The 21,977-nt window shown below is 41.5% G+C and overlaps 1 protein-coding gene across 1 annotated transcript; it reads left to right on the plus strand.

The window, feature by feature from the left end:
* The first annotated feature begins 4,606 nt into the window (after positions 1-4,606).
* Positions 4,607-21,567, plus strand: WDR55 (WD repeat domain 55). Its single transcript, XM_075209902.1, has 9 exons — positions 4,607-4,662; positions 11,272-11,322; positions 12,694-12,851; positions 13,578-13,678; positions 15,130-15,217; positions 16,803-16,982; positions 18,262-18,361; positions 18,722-18,891; positions 20,027-21,567. The coding sequence occupies exons 1-9, from the start codon at positions 4,645-4,647 to the stop codon at positions 20,367-20,369; spliced, it is 1,209 nt and encodes a 402-aa protein (XP_075066003.1). The 5' UTR covers positions 4,607-4,644; the 3' UTR covers positions 20,370-21,567.
* Positions 21,568-21,977: the final 410 nt, after the last annotated feature.

The following is a 21,977-nucleotide window of genomic DNA, read 5'->3' on the forward strand; positions in this document are numbered from 1 at the left end:
TTCATCAAGTAAAATACATGCTCAATCAGATTCAGGCCAGGTGATTGACTTGGCCATTGCATAACATTGAACTTGTTAGCCTTAAAAAACTCTTTGGTTGCTTTTGCAGTATGCTTCGGGTCATTGTCCATCTGCACTGTGAAGCGCCGTCCAATGAGTTCTGAAGCATTTGACTGAATATGAGCAGATAATATTGCCCGAAACACTTTAGAATTCATCCTGCTGCTTTTGTCAGCAGTCACATCATCAATAAATACAAGGGAACCAGTTCCATTGGCAGCCATACATGCCCACGCCATGACACTACCACCACCATGCTTCACTGATGAGGTGGTATTTTTTGGATCATGAGCAGTTCCTTTCCTTCTCCATACTCTTCTCTTCCCATCACTCTGGTACAAGTTGATCTTTGTCTCATCTGTCAATAGGATGTTGTTCCAGAACTGTAATGGCTTTTTTAGATGTTGTTTGCCAAACTCTAATCTGGTCTTCGTTTTTGTGGCTCACAAATGGTTTACATCTTGTGGTGAACCCTCTATATTCACTCTTGTGAAGTCTTCTCTTGATTGTTGACTTTGACACATATACCTCCTGGAGGGTGTTCTTGATTTGGCTAACTGTTGTGAAGGGGTTTTTCTTCACCAGGGAAAACATTCTTCTGTCATCCACCACAGTTGTTTTCCATGGTCTTCCGGGTCTTTTGGTGTTGCTGAGCTCTCCGTTGTTCTTTCTTTTTAAGAATGTTCCAAACAGTTGATTTGGCGACACCTAATGTTTTTGCTATCTCTCTGATGGGTTTGTTTTGATTTTTCAGCCTAATGATGGCTTGCTTCACTGATAGTGACACTTCTTTGGATCTCATATTGAGACTCGACAGCAACAGATTCCAAATGCAAATGTCACACCTAGAATCAACTCCAGACCTTTTACCTGCATAACTGATGATGAAATAATGAGGGAATAGCCCACACGTGTCCATGAAATAGGTTTTGAGTCGATTGTCCCATTACTTTTGGTCCCTTAAAAAGTGGGAGGCACATATAGAAACCGTTGTAATTCCTACACCGTTCACCTGATTTGGATGTAAATACCCTCAAATTAAAGCTGAAAGTCTGCAGTTAAAGCACATCATGTTAGTTTCATTTCAAATCCATTGTGGTGGTGTATAGAGCTCAATATATGAGAATTGTGTCGATGTCCCAATATTTATGGACTTGACTGTATATTATACCAAAACATGACTGAGCATATTCTCAAAGTAAAACCAGTGTAAAGTACCTGCAGCATGTGTGATTTTATCACATAAGTTTTGCTTTTCAGTGTGCCCGAGCAAAACGGATACACGGCTAATTGGTTATGAAAATGTGTCCTTTTATATTTTGGCACAGTTTTAAAGAGGAGCTGTCTTATTTCTAATTATATAGAAAAACTATTTACCCTATATGTAAATGAGAGTCGGTCTGCATCGGGTGCTATACTCGCCCCCAGGTGACCTTTCATTCAGTTTCTTTGCTCACCAGGATGGGAGCTGTGACAGTAGAAGACGGCCCTTTGGAAATGAGTATACTACAGAATGCAGGCCAATGCTCATACCATGCATTTGTAGAGAGGGCATGCTTTTTTTGCCCCCAACTATGCTGGCTCTTGAGTGGAGGGTGCATAGAACATGCCTAGGTTCTAATGTGATTTTTTTTATTTTATTTTAACTTGCATAGTGAACTAGACATTCTATAAACATATTAATGCAAAAGTGACAGTTCTGCTCTGAGAATAGTCCAGGACATGGTTTTATTGTTGAAATAAATGTCCCTACATGCAAAATGTATATTTATCTCTGTATTTGTTATCCCCTAGACTTCGTGGTTTGTCACTTCTCACTGTTGCAAACAGTTAGCTGACACTGTAACCTGTAACGCGAGTCACTCAGACGACAATAAGCAGGATATACCATACAGCAGTAGTGACCTGACTTATGTGCAAGACTATAGTAGAGACCGTGGACTGGCAAACACACAGCGCTTGATTAATTAAGGCATGAAAAATGAATGTATAAATCTGGCAAACGCACGTTCATGTTCAACAAGGAGCTGATTTAAAGATACGGGTCTAGGTGCATTCTGCTTTAATGCATAAGACACTGGAGGGGGAGAAAGGATGCCACATAGAAAAACCCGGGGGGCGAGAAAGGTTGCAACACAGGAAAAAAAGGGGGGGGGGAGAGAGAAAGGATGCCACACAGAAAACCGGGGGGGGGGGGGGAGAAAGGATGCCACACAGAAAACCGGGGGAGGGAGAGAGAAAGGATGCCACACAGAAAACCGGGGGAGGGAGAGAGAAAGGATGCCACACAGAAAACCAGGGGGGTGGCGAGAAAGGATGCCACACAGAAAAAAAAGGGGGGGGGGGGAGAGAGAAAGGATGCCGCGCGGAAAACCGGGGGGTAAGAGAGAAAGGATGCCACACAGAAAACCGGGGGGTAAGAGAGAAAGGATGCCACACAGAAAACCGGGGGGTAAGAGAGAAAGGATGCCACACAGAAAACCGGGGGGTAAGAGAGAAAGGATGCCACACAGAACAACAGGGGGGGAGAGAGGATGCTATAGAGAAAAACTGGAGGGGAGAAAGGATGCCACACAGAAATACCGGGGTGATGATGGGGGGAGAAAGGACGAGAAAGGAAGCCACACAGAAAAGTGGGGGGGGGGAGAAGAAAGGATGGCACACAGAACAACAGGGGGGCTGGGAAGAGAAAGGATACCACACAGATAAAGGAGGAGGCTGGGAAGATAAAGGATGCCACACAGAAAAACGGGGGAGTGAGAAAGGATGCCACACAGAAAAACGGGGGAGTGAGAAAGGATGCCACACAGAAAGCAGGGGGGAAAGGACGAGAAAGGAAGCCACACAGAAAAGTGGGTGGGGGGGAGAGAAAGGATGGCACACAGAACAACAGGGGGGCTGGGAAGAGAAAGGATACCACACAGATAAAGGAGGAGGCTGGGAAGATAAAGGATGCCACACAGAAAAACGGGGGAGTGAGAAAGGATGCCACACAGAAAAACGGGGGAGTGAGAAAGGATGCCACACAGAAAGCAGGGGGGAAAGAACGAGAAAGGAAGCCACACAGAAAAGTGGGTGGGGGGGAGAGAAAGGATGGCACACAGAACAACAGGGGGGGAGAAAGGATGCCACATAGAAATACTGGGGTGATGATGGGGGGAGAAAGGATGCCACACAGAAAAACAGGGGGGCTGGGAAGAGAAAGCATGCCAAACAGATAAAGGAGGGGGGGGGGGTAATAGAAAGGATGCTACACGGAGGGGAGGGAGAAGGTGGGCCACACAGAAAAATGGGAGGGGCGAGAGAAAGGAGGCCACACAAAAAAATGGTTGAGAGAGAATGCCACACAGAAAAAAAGAGGGGGAGAGAAAGGATGCCACACAGATAAACGGGGGGCTGGGAAGAGAAAGGATACCACACAGAAAAAAAACGAGGGGGGAGAGAGAGAAAGGATAGACACAGAAAAAAATTCTGCCCACTTCACTAGGAAGCGTGCAGGTGCGGGAAATTGCCATACTCTCCCAGGAGTCCGTGAGACTCCCCTGAAATGCGGGAGTCTCCCGGACATTCCGGGAGAGTTGGCAAGTATGAACTAAGTTGGGCCTCTGTACTTTAAATGCCAGGGCTGATTTTTAGTCCCAGTCCAGCCCTGTCTATACTAATAAATGTTGTGCATAATTAGATGGAGCAGAGATTGACTTCTCATTAGGGCTTTTCTTTTAGATGTTTTGTCATACAATATAGTTTAACATCTCCCATACTTGCCAACTGACCCTAATTTCCCTGTCCCAGGTTTTCTACTTATGTCCCTGAAAATGTCCATTCTTTTCAAGCAGACCCTCTGTACATTTGTTTTTGCATGTTGGCTCCAATTCTCACCATCTATTCTTCCTCTCTGCATTATATGTTAATATTTATTAATGAACAGTAGTTAAAATGCAATAAAAAAGAAAGAAAAGAAACTACTCCAAGAACGATATAATCGAATATAAATAACACGACATATTATGAACTGTTGTGCTTATGTTTCCAGGAGTGTGGACAGAATTGTGTGTGCTGTGCTAAATGCACCAACTCGGCAGCAAAGTGTCCCTGGACATTACTTTACAATGTTAGCAAATATACATCTCCAAAGCACCATCTTGTCACACAGGTCCCCTTGCATAACGTTTACAAGTGAAATGGTCCAGTGCCACACAAATGCCAACATCAGTCAGCACAAAGTGACAACTTATTAATAAATTATGTCTAGAAGAATTCAGTAGCTCTGTACAAACTGCCATTTACTTCCAATGCAGCAAACTGATGGGTGGAAATATGATCCTCCCAGAATGTGGAATTGATTCTACAAATTTCATTGGCGTTTGTTTTCCCAAAAGTCCTGGCAGTATTATAAATACAGTAATATTTAAAAAGTTATACTTTGTTAACCAAATACTGTGCTTATATTTAGACACACTTACAAGATAGGACATACCATCTTGTGAGACTTTCTGCCAGTAAAACAAAAACGAAAACATAACTTGCCATTTTTCTCCGTATTACTTTATGCAGCAGCCAGGACCTGTCTGATGCGATTTGAAAATGGCGGCGCCCATGGAGGTAAGCACTAGTGCTGCGTTTATATTGTAGAGTATTGTTATTGCTGAACCGATTCTGCTACCAAATTATTGCAATTTTAGGCTACGTATTAAGGATTGTTATATGTATACATTGTCATGGGAGCTCTGTGTTCTGGACCAGTATCATGTTTCCTTAACGCTGCATCAGGGTCCTATGTAGCAACACGTGGTAGCTTCTGGTGTTTAAGACACACAACAACCATTGACAGAACCGATCCTGTGTTATTCCATTTCGCCTTGTATATGTGTAATACAATTAAATAGGATAGACTGCAGCTTTGCTGTGTTTTATTGATTCTGGAACGGTGCAAAGCCTAAGTATTAATGTTTTATTCATTTCTTCTTATAAAATCACAGATATGGCTTTTGATTCATTCTTACTATTGATATAAATCCCCTTGTAACGAAAGGACCGTGGTGTTGTTGCCCCATATTTAGATTTTCTAAACCACCATAGAAAAAGGAGAGTGTGCTTGATTGTTAAAGGCAACGACTCTCTTTTCTCATTGCACCAGTTTTAATAAATGTCCCTAAATGTTGGCGAGGATAGAAAGTAGAGATGGTCACTGACCCCCGTGTTTTGGTTTTGGATTCGGTTTTGGATCTGGATTACCGTCTGGTTTTGGTTTTGGTTTTGGTTTTGCAAAACCGCCATTGCGTGTTTTGGTTTTGTTTGGTTTTGTTTTGCTATTTTTTTGGAAAATCCATGTTTTTGGGCCTAAATTAACCCAATTTAGTGCTCCAACTGTTTTAGAGACAAGTAATCTAATTGTTGAGGTAATAAATCATCCAAAAAAACAGTTTAATTCTTCGTTGGTAGGCCTATTCTACACACAAAACAGATTGTCTTCCTCTCCATCTATGCATATTGGCAATGCAGCCATCGTCTTTGAATGTATATTACACCCTACACTTATAGTTAAATATGTAAAGAAATGGAAAAAGCCAGTTTGGTTTCTGTCTCTCAAGGCCCCCCTCCACATGTATAAAATACCAAAAAATTCAGCCATTATAGACTGTACAATATTAATTGACATGGAGAAAGCCAGTTTGGTTTCTGTCTCTCTAGGCCCCCCTCCATTTGTATAAAATACTAAAAAATTCAGCCATTATAGACTGTACAATATTAATTGACATGGAGAAAGACAGTTTGGGGTCACTCTGTCTCTCTAGGCCCCCCTCCACTTCTATAAAATACCAAAAAATTCAGCCATTATAGACTACAATATTAATTAACATGGAAAAAGCCAGTTTGGTTTCTGTCTCTCTAGGCCCCCCTCCACTTGTATAAAATACCCAAAAATTCAGCCATTATAGACTGTACAATATTATGAAAAATGGACAAAGCCAGTTTAGGGTCACTCTGTCTATGACACCCTACCCTTAAGGATAAATTGCCCTAACAGCAGCCTTTCAAGATGGTATGTGATATGGAAATGCCACAAGTCCCTTTCCTCTTTGGGGGTAGATTGCACCCTACACTTACATAGAAAGTTTTAAAAAGATGTTATCGGCATCATCTTCAGCTTAATCCTCACCCTCATCAGTGTGCACGTCATCATCACAGACTATCAATTCATCGCCGCTTGAATCCGCCATTAGAGAACAGTCAGTGCTTGGATGTCTTGGATGGTGAAGGCCTTCCTCGTGGAAGATGTAGTTCATTTTTATAAACATCATTTTCTCCACATTTTTGGGAAGTAACCTTCTACGGCGATCACTGCTGTGCTGAACACTCGTTCAGAGTACACACTGGAGGGTGGGCAGCTTAGGTATTGCAAAGCAAGTTTGTACATGGGTTTCCAAATGGCCTGCTTTTCTTCCCAGTAAGGAAAGGGACTGTCTGACATTTCCATATCAACTACCTCTTGAAAGTAATCCTCCACCATCCTTTGCATGTTTATACTCATATTGGATGGAGTTATGGGCAAAGTGACACTTTTTGAAAAATCCTTCAAACCAGCCCAGATGTTAAATTGTTCTGGTCTGCCCCCTGTATCTTCCCTGCTTCTTTTTTGGAAATTTAATTTTTTACGAGCAACAGCTTGAGAAAGTGAAGGACGTCGTCAAGCCGAGGCCCAGTTCAGCGGCCAACTTGCTGAGCAATAGCTCCTTGCAAAAGTTCACATCTCGCTCATTTACAAGTAAAGACTCAATGTAGGTTTTAAACCTTGGATCAAGCACAGTGGCCAAAACGTACTGATCCGAGTTCAAGATCTTAATAACTCGAGGATCATTGTGAAGCGAATTAAGTACTTGATCGACAAGGCCAACATACTTTGCTGAATTGCTTGCTTTCAGCTCCTCCTTCATTTTCTCAAGCTGCTTTTCCAATAGTCTAATTAAAGGAATGACTTGGCTCAAACTAGCAGAGTCTGCACTGACCTCACATGTCACAACTTCAAATGGTTTCAGCACCTTGCACAGCACTGAAAGGATTCCCCAGTGTGCAAGAGTGAAATACATCCCCCCTCCTTTCCCAATGTCATGACTTGTGCAATATGCTTGGATGGCTTTGCGCTGTTCCTCCATCCTCTGAAGCATGTACAGGGTGGAATTCCACCGAGTTACCACCTCTTGCTTAAGTTGGTGGCAGGGCAAGTTAAACTGCTCTTGGAGCTGCTGTAATCTCCTACATGCTGTGGCTGAATGCCTGAAATGGCCTGAAATTTTACGGGCCACCGAAAGCATCTCCTGCACCTCACGGTTATTTCGTAGGAAGCTCTGCACCACCAAGTTGATGGTGTGAGCAAAACAGGGAATATGTTGGAAATCACCCAGCTGTAATGCTCGCACTATATTGTTGGCGTTATCTGAAATGACATACCCTGGGGAGAGTCCGAGTGGTATAAGCCATGCATCAATCACATCTCTCAGTTTGCGTAACAAATTGTCAGCCGTATGCCTGTTAGTGAAGCCGGTGATACAAAGAGTGGCCTGCCTGTGACAAATGTTACGTAGTGGTGTACATGCTGCTGCTGTTCCTGCTGGTGAAGGTGAATGACCAACCCAGTGGGCTGTCACAGTCATATAGTCTTTGGTTTGGCCACTTCCACTTGTCCACATATCTGTGGTTAAGTGAACAGTGGGCAGAATGGCATTTTTCAGCGCAATCTCTACATTTTTACACACTTTTTGGTATAGTTGTGGAATAGCTTTACGGGAGAAATGGTGTCGCAATGGAATTCTGTAACGCGGACACAAAACTTCAATTAACTGTGAAAAACCAGCTGCGTTTATTGTGGAGATTGGACGCAGATCTAACACTAACATTGCAGCCATGGCGTCTGTGATTCGCTTGGCGACTGGGTGACTGCTGTCATATTTGCTTCCCCTCGCAAATGATTGTTTCACAGTTAATTGCTGAAATGTAGGACTGCTCATTTTATTAACCTGCCTCTGGGATGACGATTCACCCCCAGCAGCAGCAACAGCAGCAGCAGCAGGACTAACGCTTTCTTCAGAGGAATCAATAATAGTGCCGGAGTCATCCAGCCTTAAGTGGGATGCCGGGCTAACTCCGAGCGCTACTGAGGATATTGATGAGGATGGTGTGGTGGGTGTATTTTGTAGCCGTCGGTATGTCGGTGAGCGGAGGGTCTTAGCTGATGAGGGAGTGCTTGTATTCTTTTGGGAAGAACTTTCAGCTTTTCCCAACACTTTGCCATGAACTCTCGTTAAATGGCGTAACATAGACGAGGTTCCAAGATGGTTAAGGTCCCTCCCTCGACTGACTGTGGCTTCACATACACTACAAATGGCTATACAATTGTTGTCTGGATTTGGGTAGAAATAATTCCACACATAAGAAGTGGATTTTTTTGTTTTATGCCCAGGCATGACAATGGCCTTTTTCTTGTCACGTGCCAGAACTGCTGCCACTGGTGCAGGACTTACACAAACAACCTCATCCTCATCAACATCCTCATTAGCGCCCTCGTCGCCTACACAAATCTCCCCCTCATCCTCTTCTAATTCCAAAGTGGCATCCTCAATTTGGGTATCACCGGCTACACTCGGGCTATTAAGGCACACATCAGCAGAATGCTCACGATTAGACATCCCACTGTTGGATGGACTCTCCACAGGGATTGTTGTCATTTGTGAATCAGAGCAAATATTCTCCTGTAATGCCTCACTGTTATCTTGCAGCTCGGCTTTGACGCGTAACAGTAGTTGTGCACCAATTGTAGGCTGGGTAACTTTTTGGGATCTGCCACTAATAGCCAAAGGTGAAGGCCTCATTCTCTCTATGCCACTGCGTGTGTAGAATGGCATGCTTGCAATTTTTTTTTTATCGTCACTTAACTTTTGCTCAGTTACACTTCTTTTTCGCTTCAATACAGTAAAATTTTTTTGGGTTTTTGTTTTTTGCACTAATTTGAAAACACTCTGTTGTTTGACATCGCCTTGGCCAGATGACGTACTGGGAACACTAACATCAGGACTGGTGACAGAACCTGGTTGCTCATTCAGATCATATGTGGACTGCTTTGAATCCATTCTGAGCGCAAACCACTGGGGAGTGCTAAAAATTATTTGGTAGATACTGCTGACAGAAATGACTTTTGACAGCCAGAAATATTAATGCACAATTAGGGAGGACACCCCAAAAGCACTGAGGAGTGCTACAAATTATTTAGTAGCTACTGCTGACAGATATGACTTTTGACAGCCAGAAATATTAATGCACAATTAGGGAGGACACCCCAAAAGCACTGAGGTGTGCTACAAATTATTTAGTAGATACTGCTGACAGATTTGACTTTTGACAGCCAGAAATATTAATGCACAATTATGGGGGACACCCCAAAATCGCTGGGGAGTGCCAAATATGAAGAAAAAATAATAAACCTCTATCCTCCTCTCTGCACTAGCGATTTTGGTTAGAGCAATTGCAAGAACAATATTGTATTCTCTGTCCCTGCTCTAATTAGCCTATGACTACACCCTGCTCTCTCCCTCTGTCAAATGGCGATGGATTGCTGTGGAGGCGTGTATTTATAAAGTTGAAGTATCGCGAGAACCGAGCCCCGAGATCCGACGACGTCACAATGACGTTCGGCCTCGATTTGGATTCGGAATGGGCGGGAGAGTACCGAGTTGCTCAGCTCGGTACTCGGATACCCAAAGTTCGGGTGGGTTCGGTTCTCGGAGAACCGGACCCGCCCATCTCTAATAGAAAGTACAGTGGGATGTCACAATTAAAAGTTCTCCATATTAACTATTAAGATATAGATTACTGCTCTTAGTAATACAGTAAAACGAATATCATACTCCTACATACTTCAATCTGAATTTTGCTCTCTCCATTCCACTGAAACCACCTGCACTAAAGTCACTAACAAATTTCTCCCAACTAAATCTAACTTCTCTGTTTAGTCTATCTTAATTGCTGCTACTCATCTTATTTTTCTCTCATGACGTTCTATCTCTGCTGTCCCTCTCTGACAGTCACTACACTGACTCCCTGCAGCCTACAGAATTAAATTTAAACTTCTCACCGTCACCTACAAAGCCGCCAGCCAATCTTACTCCCTATACATCTCCAAACCCATCTCTACCCACACTCCATCCAGCGCCCACCGCTCTGGCAACAACTGCTGACTCATTAACACACGGATTACATCTTCCCACACCCGCCTCCAGGACTTCTCCTGGGCTGCTCCTCACCTGTGGGACCATCTCCCAGGCCCAATCAGATTAGCCTCTACTCTCTAAGGCTGGGTACACACTACAGAAAATTTCTACCAATGCGATATAGTTAACGATTTTACCAACGAGCGAAAAATAAAAAGGCCTGATCAGCAATGCCGATTCATGTGTGTACACTAAACACCTTTCACAAGAGTTATCGTCAGATCTGTGCTCTTCATCAATCATAATTATCGTCTGAAAAGATTGTTACTCTGCACACCCAATAGAGATCGATGGACACTGCTGGTCGTGAGGGCATACAAACTGCAGGATTGGAACGACATCGTTCCGTCATTGAACGAGAATTTTTGGTTTGGTTTATAAAGCAAATGATACAGTGTGCTTGTTCATCGTTGAAGCATACAGACTAATACGTTATCGGGGAGAATTGTTTATCGATAATCGGCTGAAAAACCTGTAGTGTGTACCCCAGCCTAAGACTTCAGTACCTAACAGTACCTAAGGCTTCAGTATTCATTTCTTTTTTCAAATAACTTGATCTGCATTACCAAGTTATCTGTATGTATTCTGTTAACTACTAGATATCTGTTTTTTGTGTAATTATATTTAGTTAATAATATATTATGGGTTCTTGCTGTCTGTGTATTGTATACTACTGTAACTTCCATGTACAGCACTGTGATCCTTTTGTGGTGCCTTATAAATAAAAGATAATAATAATAATATTTAATGTTGTTGTTAATTGACACATACATTTGTTATGGAGAATAACACAACATTTTAGCGACCATTTGGTTTCACAATTACATCTTTGATGCTCACATGCTTTAATGCAAAAGTTTATATTTCTTATGCAAAATTGTGTTTTAATGCAATCATTTGTTATGTGCTTTGTTTCTAGTTAAGTGTATTTATTTTCTTTTTCTTGTAGGCCGCACCACTCAACAAAGACCTAGAAACAAATGATGAGCACAGCCAGCAGGTTAGAGCAGTCTCTTTTTGTACATAAATGAACCTACTATCAGGGCTGGTGTTGCCCTGTTTCACCTTTAAATATGATGCTCTCACTCCCAACAGGATGCAAATACCCACCCTTCCCATTAGATTTTTAAATTCTGTAATATATTGCAAACAGGCTGACATACTTCAAGGGCCACATGTGTGGCCCTCCAATCTTCAAAAGGGCCCCACAATGCCCTTCATTTCAAGAATTAAAAACAGCTCCGAAACGATCTTGGCATCCCTGTTACTTATCTCAAAATTTCTCCATATGTTCCTCACTTGCTCCAAAATTCCACCACATGCAATTCAGTCCGCCCACTTACCACAATATGTCCTCACAAGCACTCAGACTCCCCTTGCCATAAAATGCCCCCCCTCACACCTGTGTACTCCAAAACTCCTCCACATGCCATTCAGACTTCTGCACATGCTCCCCAGGACCTTCCCACATGCCACCCACCCTCCACTCAGACCTCCTCACATGCCACCCACCTACCACTCAGACCTCCCCACATGCCACCCACCTACCACTCAGACCTCCTCACATGCCACCCACCTACCTCTCAGCCCACCCCCGCATGCCACCCACTTACCACTCAGACCTCCCCACATGCCACACACCTTCCACTCAGACCTCCCCACATACCAACCACCTACCACTCAGTCCTCCTCACATGCCACCCACCTACCTCTCAGACCTCCCTACATGCCAACTACCTACCACTCAGACCTCCCCACACAATAGACCAGTCTCTTTTTAAACTTACTATGTAACAGAATGATGTACTCTATTGAATCTATATTGGGTACACCTTGAGGTACACTTACTACAGGATGAGAACCCAGGCTCTAGAGAATCCAAATGTAATTTACAAGTGTGTAAATATACAAATATTTATTTATATGTATTTTGCATATATCAGAAAACAAAAAAGTGTAAATGATCTACATGTGCACCTTGTTAAATAGAAAACATTGGTATTATATATAACTATGTTCACAACAGTGACTTGGCCCAGGTCTTCCTTATAGACAGGTGATGTTGATCTCACTGCAGGCTGGAGTATGACACTTGGGATGGGTATGGAAGGTGGAAGGACAGTACTGGTTGCTTAGGATGGGCCTCATGTTTGGGAGGGGGAGACAGCGAAGCTTTTGAGCTTCCATTCAAATGTTGCTGCGGTAATTGCTGCAAATTTCAATCCGGTTACAAAACGTCACTGCTGATCTTGTCTGGGCGTCCGGCAGCAAAAAACCAATACAAATAAAAAGAGGCTTATCAAATATTTGGGGTGAATATGCAGTGATAATGTACATATTTATTTTAAATGGCTGATATCCTCAACTTCAGGATGAGTCTGAAGAGCTTGACGATACACCGGGCCCCGCAGAGCCCAGGGTGAGGGACACGCCAGGGGACATATCATTCGAGGCTGCTGTGAATACCATTGCGTTCCACCCCAGTCGGGATATCCTCGCTGCAGGAGACGTAGATGGAGATGTGTTTGTGTAAGTAATCATTTATCTATAACCATATTAAAGAAGATTATCATTTTTTTTAAATCACTTGTGTACCTAACAGTTTTGGGGTTTGTAATGATCCCTCGGGGACATCCCAAATAAAGCGATAGACATATCCTTTCCATGTTCTATGTACGCGCTGACCTTTTCTCCCCCGCCTCTGCCATAGCAAATGGTTCACCCGCGCCTTTACTCAACAGATCAACCAGTTGTTGCTGCTGCACTGGTTTATATATTATATAGTTAAATAAAGTATTTGCAAATAGAAAATCCTTCCATCCCTTTACGACCCATCCATAATGTTTATTTATTATAAAATGTTTCTACACCAATACAGCACATAGTTGTTTCTCTCTTATTTACTAATGAGAAGCAAATTAAAAACAGATATTTTATGTTTGAGACAAAATGTGACTATATTATATACTAAGAAACTACTCTGTTCAGAATGTCCGCTTTCTGTTGTGGAATTCTGAGACTTTATGTGTTCCGTATTTTGCTACAAAATTTTATAGAAAGATATTACATATAGATACAATGTTAAATTTTTCAAGAATTGTATTATTATTGTACTGGCTATTAGGAGACACATATAAAGTGACATCAGCTTTACTTGGTATTGGATATTTCAGTAGGTGATGGTTGTTTACTAATGTTCCATAATAGAGAGGGTACAACATTATTACATATATCATGTATCATTTATTATTTTAGGTATTCTTATTCCTGCATAGAGGATGGGAACAAAGAACTCTGGTCTTCTGGACATCACCTAAAATCATGTCGTGATGCTGCTTTTTCCAGTGATGGACAACGTAAGTGGTCCTTTCTCCCTAGAATTATAGGACAAGGACAGTTGGACAAGTAAACATAGTATTGAGCTTAGAAATTAAATACACAATGAGTCATTGAAATGCCATATATAAATTATATTTTAGTGGAACTAAAACCCAAATTGTTTGTTTCATATGCTTTAGGGGAGAATCTAACCTATTGTCTGGCCTTCCCTTTCAATGTCAGCTCTGGTTAATCAGAAAATGAAGCAGAAGTTGCTCACTGCATGCTTCTCAGTGCTGGCAAAGTTCTGTGAAAATTCATCCTGCATCCTTAGTCATTGAATAGACAGCCCTGTTTGCAGGATTGTATGCTGCTGCAGACTTTTATTTTGTATTTGTTTCCTTGTTTATATTTTTAAAAAAACAATCAGACAGTATTTTGATTATCACACATGCTATTTGCTTATCATTACAGCTCCCATGATGCTATTATATGGGGTATTCTTTTTTTTAAAATTAAAGTGCATTTGACTGTGGTCTGTGGTTTTGAACTGGGCAGGAGTGGAACAACCTGTAGCCATTGGGATCATCAGAATACTAACAATGGCACAGAGTATTTCAGGTGTTGTTTGTGCTGATCTTGTGGGAGACAGTGACCTGTCCAGTCCTATGTTAGTGATGAACGGGCTGCATGCGACAGGCGCAGTGTCATTATGTGAGTAGGGGAATGGAGGCAGCGGGAACTTAGATAGTAGTAGGAGCAGGATCGCCAACAGCACAGAGGCTGGGAGACTCCTATTAAACTAGCACAGGAAAACTGGTGGGAAAAGCACCTGTATAGGAAACTAATTGAATTCCCCCATAGTATAGTCATGATCAGCCAAGCTCACACTCACCGATCACAAGTCAGCCAGGGAAGGGAGTTCCCAGAGCTGGACAAGGGGAAGCCACTGGCATAAGAGCAGGGGAGGAATTCAGTAAAAATGTTGATTAAAGAGGGAACACATTTCATCTTGCAGGACACAGCTGGTATATAAAGATGTCCTCTACCACGGGACAGTTGTAGGGTAATTCTACATTATTATAGCTTGGTTTTTGCTCTTACTATTTGCAATAGCTGAGCTGGTCACCTAGCGAAAGGTTTATTTATTTTTATCTTATTTAATAATAAACAAGAATAATAGGTATATGATCTGAAAAATGAGTTGTTATATATAAATTCATCATTGTATCAAGGGCTTATAAATATATACATAAAAGTATAAAAAAAAAAGAATAATAAAATGTCTCTGAAAGGAGCTAAGTAAACTGTACTACGTAGGGAAAATAAATGTAGTGTAAGTAGATCGCAGGGGAATAGTCTGTCCATTGTTTGATCACAACAGCTGGAAGGTATGTTTTTGTATTGGTTACCAAATGTTATTTTCTTTCTATGTCAATATTGATATTATTGTAGTAATGTTTATCATTTTTATTTATGTATTTTATAGAGCTTTTCACAGTTTCTAAAGACAAATCCATTCATATCCTCAACGTGGAGGAGGGAAAGCTAGTAAAGCGCATTACCAAAGCTCATGAGTAAGTAACCTAGACATTGGTGGGTATCCCAGAAGGCTGGGTACTAAATAGCGAAGTCCTAAACCCCGACAGTAATTAGCCCTACATGAGAACAGCGATGGAGACCATACCGATAGTGGTTTCCCCTGACAGCTTGCAAAAGAGACTTTACATAAACGCGGCGCATGAAGAGGCCGTCCGGACAAAGTCACGTAAGTATACAGCGCGACACTGTCATTATTGCTATTAAGCTGTTCATTTAAGGAGGCGCCGGGTGTAGCGCCAGTACAATGTTTTTTTTTTTTCAAAGCATTCTTCATTGTACTGGTGCTACACCCGGCGCCTCCTTAAATGAACAGTGTAATAGCTATAATGACAGTGTCGAGCAGGATACTTATGTGATTTTGTTCGGACGGCCTCTTCATGCGCCTCGTTTATGTGAAGTTTCTTTTGCAAGCTGTCGGGGGAAACCACTATCGGTATGGTCTCCATCGCTGTTCTCATGTAGGGCTAATTACTGTTGGGGTTTAGGTAGTCGGGGATGTGACTACCACCGATCCCAGAATCCTCCAACATACAGGTGACGGTTGTATAAGGGAGGTTGAGTATGCTGCTCTGTCAAAGCTGAAGCACTCTCATGTGACAGGGAAAGCTTAAGTTTCACCAGGGGAGCGATTACTACACCGTTGTCTGTTTCCCACTTCCCTTACAGGTTGTATTTAACTAAGGGTAAGAACTATGGCATAGTGTATGTAGGGGATCGAATATTGCAATCAGAAAATGTTACCTCAGTCTATAAATGCCCCATAACCTTGCATCCTTTTGTGAACCAAATGCAGAAAATCATTTGCAGGGTACTATTCTCATACATTATGCTAATCCAGGTTTTTCTGGTGGCATAGTGGTTAGCATTGTTGCCTCACAGTTCTGGGGTCATGAGTTTAAATCTGACCAGGGACATATCATCATTATCATCATCAACATTTATTTATATAAGGCCATCAAATTCCGTAGCACTTTTTTAATTGGGGACAAACACAGTAATAATCAATATTGGGTAATATAGGGAATAATTACATATTCTCTGTACAGCGCGGCGTAATATGCTTGGCGCTATATAAATGAATAATAATACCTGGGAGACTTAGTGTATGTTACTATTTGATGGTCCAGAAATAAACAAACACTTGAAACAGTGAAAGTCCTGCAAATGTAAATGGTCATCTGTGTCAAGAAGGCCACCATCAATCCCAACCAAACCACACACCAATGTGGTGCCTTTGGTAGGAAATACATGTTGTGCTTGTGACTGTTTCTGCCCACCTACATGGCATTACTGTAGTATACTTATAAATAGGCAGACAAAGCTTTATTAGTGTTCCAGCCTAAAAACACCTAACACTGGAAATCTTTGTGAAGACCCTTAAGGACTACTGTGTTTGTGGCTCACGTTCCTTTCCTGTTCCTTCAAGAAAATGCACTCAGGACAGTAAGTATTTTGGGATTGTATGTTTAAGAAAAGAGAAAGGAGTAGATTACTGTTAATGGAGGGGCTGTTTTTAGCAGGTGACAATTATATTGATGTTGTTATATGTCACACATGCAGCTCTGCACTGAATAGCCTGCTCCTCATAGACGAGAACCTCTTTGCCACTGGCGATGAGAACGGGATGCTGAAAGTGTGGGACCTCCGTAGAGGTACAGCTTTTATGGAGATGAAGAATCATGAAGAATACATTAGTGACATGGTTATTGATCAGAACAAGAAGATGCTCCTCACTACCAGGTACTTCCCTCAGTTCATCTGCTTAGGATTAGAATAGTTAAATTGCTTGCTGACACTCATTTGTTAAAATTTTCTAGTTTAGCCTTAGACATGACATATAGACGAGAATTCAATTGGTCACGAGGTGCCGCCGGACATCTCCTTGATGTCCGACTGTGCACAGTGCTGGCCAATACGGTAACAAATCTCTGCTTATTTTCTCCTATGGAATGCGAGGGAAAATGAGCCAAGATGTTAGTAAAAACTCTGACACGCCCTCATTCAGGTTGCATACCTACTCTCGGCTGGTATCATACATTTATCCATGTACAATATGCATATTGTTCCATCCGAGCATTGTGTAATTTCTTCATTTAATTTTGGCGGTATCATTTATGTTTGTTCACTTATGTTCATGCGGAATATTTGTGTACTGCATGCCAAAAATTAGTGTTTAAAAAAACAAAACTGACACGATCTATCTCCATGGACTGTTCCGGAAACACACATCCACTCTGATAGAAAAGTCTACAAACACCCAAAAATTCAAGTAAAATAAAGTGTTCTATGAACAGTCGTATCTGTACAGTAAAATAAAATCTAATTTTTTGAGCAAACATATAGAAACTGCACAGTATTTTCCATCTTTTTGCATTACTGTAACATGTAAGAATATAAGACTGTGCAGCACTATGATAGAACAAATTCCTGTATATGGGTCGTTTTTGTGGTGTAGAATGTGGTAAAGGATAGTGTAAAATTAGGGAAAAGTTTTAAAATATTTAAAAGCATTAGGGAGAGGACTGCAGAAAAATGTGTAAATTCTGGTAAATTGTAAAATGGGGTAATTTAAAGTGAAGGTAGAAGTGCATGAATGGACACTATAGGATTTAGGATATTTTTTCCAATGGGTCCTGACATTACTGAATGGAAGCTTTCAAAGGGGGAGAGACCTCATTGGTGACACCTGTTTGACTAGTTGCCGCAGATGCTGAACCAGTTCCTCTATCCCACTAATGTAATCCTTTGAATGCTTGTCATGTGGAAGTAGCCATGTGACCCTCTGTGGCTTTATGTCAGAGATTACAGCATGAACAAGCAGGGCTGCCATCATAAACTGTGGGGCCCAGTACTAATTCATTTGGTGGAATAATCCTATAACTTATTTTCCCTTTCTGTTCATTGGTATGTCTTGTTGTAAAGTGCTGTTTGTATAGAAACCCAAATTAACTGGCTACAAGAAATGAATGATTTTCTTCTAGATTTGTTTCAGTAATGACGTTTCTGTGCTCTCTCATAGCGGAGATGGAACGATGGGAGTATTCAACATAAAGAGACGGAGGTTTGAGTTAGTCTCAGAATACCAGAATGGAGATTTGACATCTGTAGCTATAATGAAGGTTGGTTTTGCAGCGATATCCTTAACCCTTTTTGGGGTTGAACTAATTTGTACATCTTATTGTAGAACACCCAGGTTACTCGGAGAAGGACACCTCGTAGAATGAATCAATGTCTCAGGAAATGTACAAGGTTCTGACATGCAAGGAATAAAGCAATACACTTTATTCACTATACGTTTAAAGTGTTTGTAGCAACCAGTGTTTGTGTTGTGCCATTATCAGCCATCAAAGCAACTAGATCCCTAGTGTCAGAGCCTTGGTGACAATTGTATGGATTCATAATGGTTACTAAACAATTCTATCTAGTGTGATGAGATATTTACAGATCCTTTTATTACTCTCTTTTCTCCCTTGTTTCAGAGAGGAAAAAAAGTGGCTTGTGGTTCAAGCGAGGGGACAATCTACTTGTTTAACTGGAATGGGTTTGGAGCAACAAGTGATCGTTTTGCTGTGAAGGCGGAGTCCATAGACTGCATGGTCCCTATCACTGATAATATAGTGTGCACAGGGTCCACGGATGGCATCATTAGGTCAGTGATTGTTATACACAAGACATTCTTGAAAAATATAAATAAATGTGGAAAGGTAAATGATTTATAAATTAATACTGTCCACTGAGGTAATGATTTTGAAACGCTGAGTAGTGACGGACATCTGTACAGTAAATATATGTATATATAACCTTTCCAAAATTATTATTAAGAACTATTACAGTCTATAATTGTATAATAATTGTCTAAATTAGATTGTTTTTAAATCCATTTGAAAATCTCCAACATCAATAACACAAGATCCCGCCCTCTCCGTTCTGCCAATGACCGTCCCCTCTCTTCCCCTCTGATTACCTCCTCTCATGCGCGTATCCAAGACTTCTCCCGCGCTGCCCCCCTCCACTGGAAAAAGCTCCCTCCCCCAATCTGTCCAGTTTCAAACAGGCTTTAAAAACCCACCTTTTTCTAAAAACCTTCCAGTCTCCCACTTAACTTCCTACCTTATCTTCTGCCTCTCCCCCCTCTTCCCCTTCCCTGAATCTGCCTCTGTTCCTCCTTCTCTCCCTCTCTCCCTAGTGTCTCTCCGTCTGTCCACCCTTCCCCTTAGATTGTACGCTCCCTTGAGCAGGGCTATCTCTCCTCCTGTTTCCACCACTTCCAACTCTGCCCTCTAGCTACCTAGCCCTCCCCCTCGAAGACCCTCTGCCCTCCGACCCCTCTCGCTCCTCTCCTCACCCCTCTGTGGGTCTTCCTGTCATCCGCGCCCTCCCTGTTGGGCTCTGGCGTTTGCGGATCTTAACTCTCTCTAGCTGTGCTTCGGGCTTACTGAGTTACTGTGCTTATTGTTTACTGTACCGTGCCATCTCACCTCGTATTGTATCGTTTGTCCCTGTACGGTGCTACGGACACCTAGTGGCGCCCTATAAATAAAAATTATTTTAAAAAAATTATTGTGCATGATATTGGGATAAGCTCACCTCCCAACATTGTAAAGACAGCTGTGTGCCTTAGAATTTAGCTCTTTAATAGGATAAAACAATGTTGTATGGATGGGTAAATCAGCAATGTGTATGAAGAAAAATTCTTGTTCTAAATAAATATAGGATTTGTTTAATAATCTGCCAGACTAAAAACAGAATGAAACCCTAATTATACATATTATTTATTTTTCCAGGGCCATTAACATTTTGCCCAATCGAGTCATCGGTACTGTGGGTCAGCATCCAGGAGAACCAATAGAACAGCTGGCAAAGTCCCGGGATGGCAAACTCTTAGCCAGCTGTGCCCATGACCAGAAAGTGAAGTTCTGGGACATGTCAGCACTCAGCTCCATTATAGTGGATGTTTACAGGAAGCGGAAGAAGAACAGGCAGCTGCCGGCACTTAGCAAGAAGGCGTTTGGAGGAGCTGACGACTTTTTTGCGGACTTGAGAGAAGAAGCGACAGAAAACAAGGAAAAGGAGAACGAGGACGAAAATGAAGGGGAGAGCGACAGTGACGACTCAGACAGTGATTAACATGATCCACATTAACAGAACTAATTTGAAGTCCACTGAACTTAAAGTTCACCTATTGTCTACTTATAGCGGAGAGAGCTATTTTGTGGACTGAATCCATGTTTGTGAGAATGCAGCCAGTGATAACTGTATATTTTTTATACCATATGATTATTTCTGAAATCCATCAAAGGAGGCAGCTACAAAGAATAGTATGATTTGTAGAAGCCTTCCAAATCTCTTTTAAGGCAACCCAGTGGGCAGTGGATTGTTGGCCGTGCCACCATAAGTTTTAAGATATGTCCCCAAAGACCTTCAGGTTCTATACCACATTGATATGATCTCTCCACAGGCTGTTAAAGTTCTTCTGCTGTACTGAATGGTTCATTTTGGAATCTGATGGTGTCACTGGTGAGTCTGCGTCATGTTTTATAAACACATTTTAAATATTTAAACATGATGTATTTTCTAACATAATAGGGCACACATTTCTATTTTTCCTTTATGTATAGTGAACCTGTTATACCTCCAAACATCAACTGAGGTCATTAAAACATGAATAAATATTTATCTAGCGGACTTTGTGTTGAACATAGACAAGTTGTTGAGCTTTGTCCTCTCCACAAAGCACAGTGGCACATACCATCTTTATTTTCATGGCAGCTAATCTGCCTTCATAGCATGGGGATGTCATTGAAAATAGATGGGAAAGAGTAGAAAACTGAAAAAGTAAGTATATCTGGAAAAATAGCTGGTTTAAGAAATACTGTAATCAGCAGGTGTTTTTTGTATACCATTAAGTTATAACATCTTAATTTATTGTGACAGACTAACTTAGTAACACTTTAAAGGGGCATTATGATCAAATATTGCTTAGTATACAAGCAATATATCTATTGAAGAATTGATTGCAATGAGTCACAAGTTTGGTAAAGTAAAGCAAGTACATTAGCCACAATAAGCAACTCTTATTGGGAATAGATTTCTCAGAAACACGTATACCCACTACTTTATTAAGAGCATTACATGGGTTTGCTAACACACTCTACCACCTACAGACGGACAGATTCGCCCTAATTAGTGCTTGTCCGTGCAGTTTTTGAAGGGTAGAATGTGAAGTTCTATAGAGAGTCTCAATGAAACAAATCAAAATTATGTGTCGGCAAAAGCCTCTGTCTTGATCTAAAAACACATGGAATAAATAATTACCTGAAGCCTATTTTCCTGAACATGAGTGGCTTATTTACCTACTGTCTCTAGAGAATATCTTAAAGATGTCCCTAACATTTCTAATTGTTTATACCTGGCGCTTAGTCACTAAAACACTGGCACATAAAGTGAATGGGTCCTCAGAACCAGCATTTATGTACTCTACAATCACCGAGTCCAGAGGTATATTTACTAAACTGGTTCCAACGAACCGCTGATACTCAACGCTTCCCTGTCATTTTTTTAAAACGACAGTTTTATTAAAGACAATGGCCATTGGTAGAGCAGGAGATTATTGCTCCGTGCCTAGCAACCAACTGATGGATGTGAACACTCGCGTCCCCAAGCTTCTGTCCAGCTGTCCTTCCCTCAGTATTATGATGTGCTCTATGTGTCAGTACACATTAGTTTAGTACATTA

Source organism: Mixophyes fleayi, chromosome 4, assembly GCF_038048845.1.
Source record: "Mixophyes fleayi isolate aMixFle1 chromosome 4, aMixFle1.hap1, whole genome shotgun sequence".
NCBI classification, from domain to species: Eukaryota; Metazoa; Chordata; class Amphibia; order Anura; family Limnodynastidae; genus Mixophyes; species Mixophyes fleayi.

Excerpts from the sequence above, each read along its gene's own strand:
- WDR55 (XM_075209902.1), top strand. Across the intron at positions 11,323-12,693 it reads ATGATGAGCACAGCCAGCAG|GATGAGTCTGAAGAGCTTGA; the intron begins GTTAGAGCAGTC and ends CCTCAACTTCAG. Across the intron at positions 18,892-20,026 it reads TCCACGGATGGCATCATTAG|GGCCATTAACATTTTGCCCA; the intron begins GTCAGTGATTGT and ends TTATTTTTCCAG.